A 9,020-nucleotide genomic window follows, 5' to 3' on the forward strand; every position below is an offset into this window, starting at 1 on the left:
ATACTTGTGGTAAGCAAAGAAACAATATTTTGGTAGAATTACAAAATTTCATTACCGAATTATTCAAAATGAAATTAAATGAAATCAAGACCTAAATGACCGACGTATGGTCAGACATACCTATCTAAGATCTCAATGATGTATCGTGCAGCCGTCAATTGCTGTTTTGAACCATATACAGGTCTATTTGTCTCTGTATACTAATACCCGACCAGACCATGGCTGAGCCCCGCCAAAACGGTCATGATTAGCAACGCATACGGTTGCAAAATGCTCATTAGAAATCTTCATACACGGACTCGTCTATTAGTTAAGTCCATAGAAAATCAGGGTTTGTTAGTGAACAGTACTGGGGTCCAGTCATTCAACGTCATCCGACGTGAGCGCGCGCCAATTGCAGACTTACTGGATGTGTTTTCGTCGTCTTGCTCACATGCCAGATCTTTAAAAACGGTTTTGGATTTTTTGCGTATAAATTCAAATAACCGTGGTATTCAGCAAGTCATTTGACAATGCAGTACAAAGCGCTGACGTCGCGCTTGGACAATAAAACAACCTTCACGCCGAGTTGTGATCGTCTCACGACGACCACCATGCCTATGCCTGCCATTTTCGCGAGTTCTTAACCGTTCCAACATCTTTGAAACAGTGCTCTAGGGCACCATAAGGACAACTGCAAAATGTCATCTGGAACGTTCTGCCTCAAGCTACCCAGTACCCCTATTTATCTCTCCGGCGTCACTATGCCGTCTTATTCGTAGTTAAGTTAACATATTTGATTGCATCAAATACATGTCAAATATGAAACAAATGATGAGTATATAACAAAAAGCTAATGGGTTGGGCAATAAATTCTAGCAACATTTCATTAAGCGTTTCCCAAGCCATACACAATATTAGCTTTGCACAAGCAAAGTTTGAATATAATCGATGTACACATGAAGGAACTTGCCGATGACACATCCTTGTTATAGATAATATCAACTTTCCGTGGATATCAAGCCAGGTATGAGTTCATAACAACATCTTCTGAACAGGTCGGGTATGTCATTTGAATAATCTACATGAATGTATAAAAAAAATCCTTATCTTGGGTTTACCATTAAAGGGATATCTAGGAAATTAAAAGCGATCCAAATTTAGTATATATTAAATATTCTTAAAAATAAAGTGACGTAACATTTTTCACACGATACATTTGAATTCAAAGCTAATTTTGATAAGCATTTATCATACAATTGAGAAATAAATACTGAGTCTTAAAATCAGAATTCAAAGAATCTTCTATAAATTCAAAATCATAGCTTAATATAAAAATAAATTTAAATACGCTCTAAATGAAATTTTTGTTTCATTGCCATACTTACATCAAATATATAAAAAATGTAATTTGAGAGCTCTTTTTGAAAGACAAATTTGTGATAGATACATTTCTATATGATCCATCTCCATGATGTAGCTGTAGCAACATTTTCCCACCTATAATATTTTGTTGTTTATTGCTACTTAACTGCATATATTTTTATTAAATGTCTTTTCATCTCGACAAAATTAGACGAATAGGATTTTATATTAAGATCTTTCTTGTATTATTATTTTCCATATTGATTTAAAAGTTTTCAAGTGATTAAACCGTCATCTTTGTATAATTCAAAGACTTGACAATTGTAGACATTCTGTCGATGAAACAGATCTTCCGTGGTCGATTTTTGCGTCACCTAGAATAAATTTAAGGTTGTCTCGTTTACAAAGTTTGCTTAAAATTTCATTACGCTATCGATAAATTTGTTTTGTTTGAAACAAACATAAATTTCATTACATTTATTTTTGAATTTTCAACATTGATTAACATGTCTTGATCTAAGTAGTTTATATAAAAGAAATCGTGTTTATATATATTTTACTATATGCATGATTGAATTATTTCTCCTCTTTTTTAAACATCCATCAGATTTTTAGAATGTCAGGTATCATTTTTTTAAATATAGAACTTACTTATACTACCACCTCTTGCGTAAATTTTCTTGATGATACTTTCTCTTTCTGTTCATTTCCTCGCATTGCCTTTTTAACCTGATTTTTAAAATTGCAATGAAACAGAATGATGTCCTTTCAAACTGGACAATACCTCAACTAACAAAAAACGGTCCGTCAGTAATTCTACTCAGGTGCCCTTTTGTGCCTGAAATAATGCAAGGAGGAGCACCTAAGATGTTCCTCAACCATAAAGCTGGAAAGTCGCCATCTGACCTATGCTGTGTTGACGAGACGTAAAATCCAACCAAAAACATGTACAAATAAAACAGTGGGGGACGGTGATATAAATAAAATTTAAAAAAAAAAAAAAAATGGTTAAACGGTTCATTCGAACAGGTTAGGAACAAAGTATGCTAATGTGTTATGTATTACATTACCAACATATATTTCAAATATGCGTTTAGTAACAAAATAACAAAATTCTTTTTCTCTGAAATGTGTTTATATGATAAGCTTATTCGTGCAAGTCATTTATTTATACATATATTTCAGCAATGTTTAATATTAAAAATGATAAAATAAAAAGTATACGTAGATCTACGTGTACGTTATCAGTTCAATATTTACCTGTTTATTTAGGACGCACTGAAAGATAAATATGAACACTCCCTGAAACGAAGGAAAAGAACAGAAATTGTATGATTATTCAATATAATGAAACATCAAAACAATAGAAAATACAGGGAATTTAATTACATTATTTCAAAGAAAACTGAGTGTTATTAACATTCTGTAATGTTCTATCTTGAGCAATTGTAACGTGCAATACAAAGTAAAATTCAAATGACAAAATTTTCGAGTAAAAACATTCACATTTTGGAGAGGCAAACACTTGAATTCATATAATTTGCATTAGAAATAAAAGTTTCTTTTTGCATGATATTTGTACATAGATTAATTAAAGTCGTTATATAATTAATTGTTCATCTATGTCATGGAAATTTAAAAAAAAGGTTTAAGAATAATTTGTTATCATAGTTGTAAGTTATATCCATTTAAATGATTTAAATGTGAATGCTACATTTAATGATATATAGACAGAATGAAGACTGCCTGGAAAGGCACATTCATCTTTTATCCTTGTGTTTTAAGGTATAACCCTTCTAATGTATTATCCACACAACTGGTAAACCCTACCGTGAATTATGTTTAAAGTTTACATAAACATTTTGCATACACGTGACCTTTGTTGCATTTAACCGACCTATGTTGTCAATTCATCAGTTACTTATAGTATCCATAATGGGGATAATGCCTTGAAATTATTATTGAGATAAAAGTAGCAAAGCGTCGTAAACTTAAATAACAAACATTTCTGAATAATCAGTATGGCTGTCTTACTAAGTATGTTTAGTTTGTTTTAATGTAAACGTTTATAAAACATTTTACAAACTTATTTTCAACATATAGAACAGATATAAGTGTTATATAGACTTGGAAGAAACTAATCACTAAAGCACTTTACGTTTCAAATTCTTTTGATAATATTTGATTATTTTGGATTTCGTACTTTTTTGTTATATACACGCTTAAGAATATGATAATTAGTTCGTAAAAATCAATGTAACCTATTTAAATGTACGGAAATACTATAAACAAACCTGTAGTCCATTAAAAACTGCAAATATGTACTGTACAGAGTCTGACTTATCTCCCATGTAAAACATTCCAACAATCCATGTAATTCCTAGTAGTGGAAGCATTACACACAGTGCCCATATACTTGTTCTAAATACAATTAAATAATTTATATTAATTATCATTTTAAAGGCAAATTATACCTCAGAAATCCATATATTCTTAATTCTTTAGATGTGAAAAATGTGATTAATAATGTTTAAGTAATGGACTTAGCGCATGTTCAATGTTAAAAGGTCTATTATGTCTCAGAAATGCTTTTTTATTCCGTATAAAGGCTTTTTAATTTGGGTGAACTTTTATAGTATCAAAAAAGTTCTAGTTGGCCGATCACCTAGACCATCTGTTTCATCTGTTATTTTTTGGCAATAAGTGTAATTTTAGTTAATAAGTATTTTGTATGGAAGTCAAAATACTATTTTGTTTTCATTTAGCTATTTTTATGACAAATTATTTCACATTTATCACTAGTTTCTTCAGATAACATAACAAACATCTAATATTCTCTAAAACAATTATTTAAACATTATAAAATTCTTGTTTGTCCTTTCTAAAGAAGTAAAAATGTATCTCAAATATATGGCAAATGAGTATTTTACTTTTTGGAAACTGAATCAAGATACAAAAATTTAGAAGTTTTTGGAGAAATAAAAGTGATAGCATTTCTGAAGCATTAATGGACCGTTAAAAACAGCAATCGTAGTTATATAAAAACAATAACGTGACATATTTTATCATCTTTAAATTATCATTACAAGTTTAAATTTACATTACAGAAACAGATAGTTCTATAAAAAAAACTAAAAACGACTGTGTTATTCAAATTATCATGGCAATCAAGGGCATTTAATATTAAAATTTTTTAAACTTAGATGTTTTAGATGTAGATATATATATTTTTTTCAATTTCAACCTGAAGAAATTAATTAAATGTAATGATGGAACTTTGTAAATATTTAAATAACAAAAGAAAGCAATATCTGAATGCAATAAAAAAGGCTGGCCCAACAAGGATAACATTTTTCTAGAATAGCAAACATACTTTATTTTCTTGCCAACTGGCTGTATCTTTACTGCTCTTGTACGATAATAGCACGTATAACCAGACATAGACATATTGCATTGAACTTGAAAAGAAATACATAAATATATAAATATTACCAATATAGTCATCATAAATAAGCTTTGTTGTTCGGGATGGTGACACTGTTATATCAAATACAGATGTATTTGTAGTATGTTTATAATACAATCAGAAATTACAACATGTCTATAATATAATAAGAAATTAAGTATCAAATTCATAAAGACTATTAAAGAGTCTAGAGCATTAGTCATATTTCAATGGAGTCACATAAACCACCATTTGTATTTGCTTATTTTAAAAAACTCGATGGACGATAAAATAAAGACAAAATATAAAAAAAAACACGCTCACAGAAATAATAGCAATGGCTGGACCAACAAATGACCAGATCAACCCATTGTCTGACGTTAACCAGCATCTGAAATTATTTGCATGAAGACTTTACTATACCATTTATAAAAATAAAAAGGAAAAATAAGTTTTATGTAAAATAGAAAGTTATTTTTTTATACAAACATCCCAAAACTTTGGAAGAAACACTTAAATGATGATCGTTTGTATAAGTATTATCTTTGACCCTGTCAAAATAAGGAAAAGGATAAAAACACTTTAGATGTTCATATAAATATATTTAAAATAATGCATCTAATAAAGATGTTTAATATCTTACAGATTCTTATTCCCATAGCCGTCTAGCATTGACGCGCACATTGAAATGGCAACAATACCAGCTGGTAAACCTGAAAGAACGGACATGATGTTAATGTACACAATCTTGTCTGGTCAAGTATAACGTGATTTCAATATAAATAACAAATACAACAGAGGTGACACATAATATTTATTTTAATAAGGAAACATCGCTTACCCCATGCTATGGCAAGAAGAGTTTTCAAATTGAATTTCGTCTTGAAAACATATTGTACTGCTATGGCAAGTTGGATTCCATGTACAAACATTATACCAAATACAACAAGGAAAATATAATGCAGAAATACTGCTATTGCCGTGCAAAGTTTCTGTAATAGATATAAACGATTCTATAAATTAAGTTATAATTGATCCTAGTGGTAAAACAGACATTCAATTAATTATATTTATTATCAAATATTCCTTTACATGTATGATTGTATATCAGAAATAATGAGCATTTACTTTTTTTGTATTAGACCGTAGAACGTACCCTGTCCAGACATCCTTTAAAATATATGCATTTACCTCATAACTTATTTCATCTGTCTTTTTACAAATACGATACAGAATGCAAGATAGTAACAATTGTTCAATAACCTATTCACATGTAACAATTTGCTTAAAACAATTCACATTTAACTTACTTTGTTCTTTGTTCTGTTGATACCAATTAGGAATAGTAGGTATGCGAGAATTAACCCAACGCATAAATGAATCATCAAAGTTGTTCGCTCACTTTTTTAAATGCCTACAGATAAACCATAGAAAAGTTACATTTTCAACAGTATGAACTGTATGAAAATTGATATTTTTATCAAAAAAAATATGACAACATTACTAAAGCTTATATGAAGGTATGTATTATCCGAAAGAGCAAGCAAATCAGAATGACATTAACAATTTGATAGAAAATACAATGCTTTCATTATTAATGATCAAGTTCCAGCTTCTGTGTTGTTTTTCAATAATAACAAAGAAAAATTGACAAATTCATTTAAGATGTATATAGTAAAAGTTATACTTTCTTTACTCATTTAATCAAATTTGTTAAAACTTGTTAATATTTTTTTTTTAGAAAATAAAATTCCCAAAACGTCCGTAACAATGTCAATAAAATAATTTTTGTTTTTAGTGGCAGTAACTTTGCATTATATTTATTCCTTATTATGCCAGACTAAAGAAGCTTATTTACTTGGCAAACCAATTAACTACATGTTCATTCAAATGATCAATCAAAATACAATACTAATGAGTGACTTTATATATTTATTTATATTATATTTATAAAACTGTAACAATTCTGGAATGGGAAAAAACGGAAAAAAGTTGTAGAATTGGTTATATTCATTCTGTACCTAAAAGTTTTTGGGAAAAGAAATATCTGTCACAACTCAACTGGAGCACCGAATAAAGCAGATTCAACACTCAACGCTAGTTGTATTGGACTCAATAATCCAGAAGAACCGACAAATAACAACACGGAGATGAGACGTGAAAGTTTTACAGTCGCAGCCATACACTTAAGATCTGCTGTTGTGTATGTAAACATTTTAGAAAAGTTTTTCCATGATAGCAATGAATTAAAAGAAACAAAAATCAATGACAAAGAATAGATGAATTTGCAAAACCTAGATAAATGGAGTCCATTCATAAGAGATCATGAATACGCAGCAACATTTCATGCCCCTAATACTGATTTGCATATTTTCTTACCCTCATCGCAATGATCAGAAAGTGTCACAAAAATACACTTACTTCCAGAACGTAACGTGTACAACAATAGTTGCCACCAAACAAAGTATGGATAAAGATAGGCAGACAATTGAAATAATGCGAAGATCCCAAGCTGATTGATCCTTCTGAAATATTAAAAACTCATTTCTATATCTGGTAATGACATACTTGCAGATCAAAATTGCTTTGAATTGTTTTTAAGACATATACAAACTAATTATAAAGAAATTTATACATAATCTATATGACTGACAGTAACGCCAGACTGACAAGTTAGATGAAAACAAATTATGAAATGCAATTAAGATAGAGAAAAAACGCAATCACATAAGAAAGACCCAAATGGTAAAAACCGAACATGTTGCAGGCTCGGTTTGATTGATCCTGTTTAGCCTGAATATCACTCTTTTTGACTCCGATGATAGTGTTTGTTTTCTCTTACTATCAACAATTCGAAACACTTAAAACTTATAATCAAAATGTAAAAATGTAACTAAAAACATTGAAAATCTTTCAATTTTAAATCGATTAATTATAGCTAAATAAAAACGATTGTTGCATAAGTGATTACTCTGACTTGTGTATTGTAAGTAATACTTGTATATTTGTAGTATTTTACCTGTTTGATAGGGCTCATCAACACAGCAAAATTTGTCAGATGCGAGCACTCACATACTGTAACGTCATTGCTAGTTGTAACAAGCGCACATCCATCGTCTGACCAAAGACCCTGGGATTCACTGATAAAAATATACATGCATATTTCTCTTTCCTATGCAAAGTTTAACCATTCCATTAAAGAATAAGGTTGAATATTTGATTTTAAATGTTGTATACTACATTTTCTTTCATAAATATAATTTTTATCTCTACAAACAATTCAAATGTATACTCTATCTGGATTATTTCATACCTCGTGTACTGCCAAAACACACAGAGTGGAGCCGATAGACCGCTCTGAAATATCAATATGACAGCACATTAATACTAGTTGTATCTTAGTTTGGAGACTTGCACAGACAGTTTAATGGAGTGCAGGAATAAGTTACCTGGAATCACTGTATGTCTAGAGCATGCTCGTTGATTGGCTCATTTTTTCTGGGGTTTACTTATTTTGACGACAGGGAAAGAGATAACGATAGAAGTCATATTCGAATGCTCGTATATTTGTTACTTTTTTCTGGGGTTTATGTTGTGAAGACAGGGAACGTGTTTTTAATTTTGCCTATGATGATACAAAACAGAAAGAACATCAAAACACTCGACAATCTGATTTACACTCGGGTACAAATCAGATAGCCTCGTGTTTCTATGCTCTTTCTATTACATAGATATATAAGAGTACCTAGCAAATCAATTTTAAAATCCATTAAAAATCCAAAACCTCTAAATATGTTACGATTTGTGATTAACAGGTATGTATGTTTTGTTTTGTTTTACCTTTCCAAAGAGAATGACTCTTATGAGGGAGCAAATCGATTTATAGGTTCTTATATAATCATACAAACTCCTTTATGAATACTTACGTAATGATGCTCAACTGTTATAGAAATAGAAGATTCTAACACTTCTGATTGTTGAGACGGTATTGTCATAGCTAGGACTGGTCCATTTATTGTATTTTCGTCTGTACTCTCTGAACCATCTGCAATACCCGAACCTGTACTATACATATGAATTACAAATACATTAACTCATTACATAATTAGTAATTAAATAAGTCATTTGTTACGTCGCTCTTCATAAACTCTATGTAAAGAAATGCACATACTGTTTATATAATGTTGACTTTCGTACATATACATAAAATTATATTTTAATTTACGTGATT

At 30.0% G+C, this 9,020-nt stretch overlaps 1 protein-coding gene and 1 long non-coding RNA gene across 2 annotated transcripts; both read right to left on the reverse strand.

Moving 5' to 3' along the window:
* Positions 1 to 1,166: 1,166 nt before the first annotated feature.
* LOC132755390 (uncharacterized) lies at positions 1,167 to 6,199 on the reverse strand. The gene is made up of 9 exons (XR_009629201.1): positions 6,100 to 6,199; positions 5,631 to 5,781; positions 5,433 to 5,502; positions 5,114 to 5,180; positions 4,718 to 4,802; positions 3,639 to 3,765; positions 2,605 to 2,646; positions 1,996 to 2,073; positions 1,167 to 1,718 (listed from the first exon to the last, which is right to left on the reverse strand). It is a non-coding gene; the product is annotated as an uncharacterized LOC132755390 (long non-coding RNA).
* Positions 6,200 to 7,149: 950 nt separating this feature from the next.
* LOC132755397 (adhesion G protein-coupled receptor L4-like) lies at positions 7,150 to 8,854 on the reverse strand (the record flags this gene model as incomplete). The annotated part of the gene is given in 4 exon segments (XM_060746268.1): positions 7,150 to 7,314; positions 7,809 to 7,929; positions 8,103 to 8,146; positions 8,716 to 8,854. Coding segments are annotated over 4 exon segments (412 nt in total), but the record flags the coding sequence as incomplete, so codon positions are not given.
* Between the last annotated feature and the right edge of the window lie 166 nt (positions 8,855 to 9,020).

This window comes from Ruditapes philippinarum, unplaced genomic scaffold, assembly GCF_026571515.1.
Source record: "Ruditapes philippinarum isolate M1 unplaced genomic scaffold, ASM2657151v2 ctg5527_1_1_1_1, whole genome shotgun sequence".
Classification (NCBI taxonomy): domain Eukaryota; kingdom Metazoa; phylum Mollusca; class Bivalvia; order Venerida; family Veneridae; genus Ruditapes; species Ruditapes philippinarum.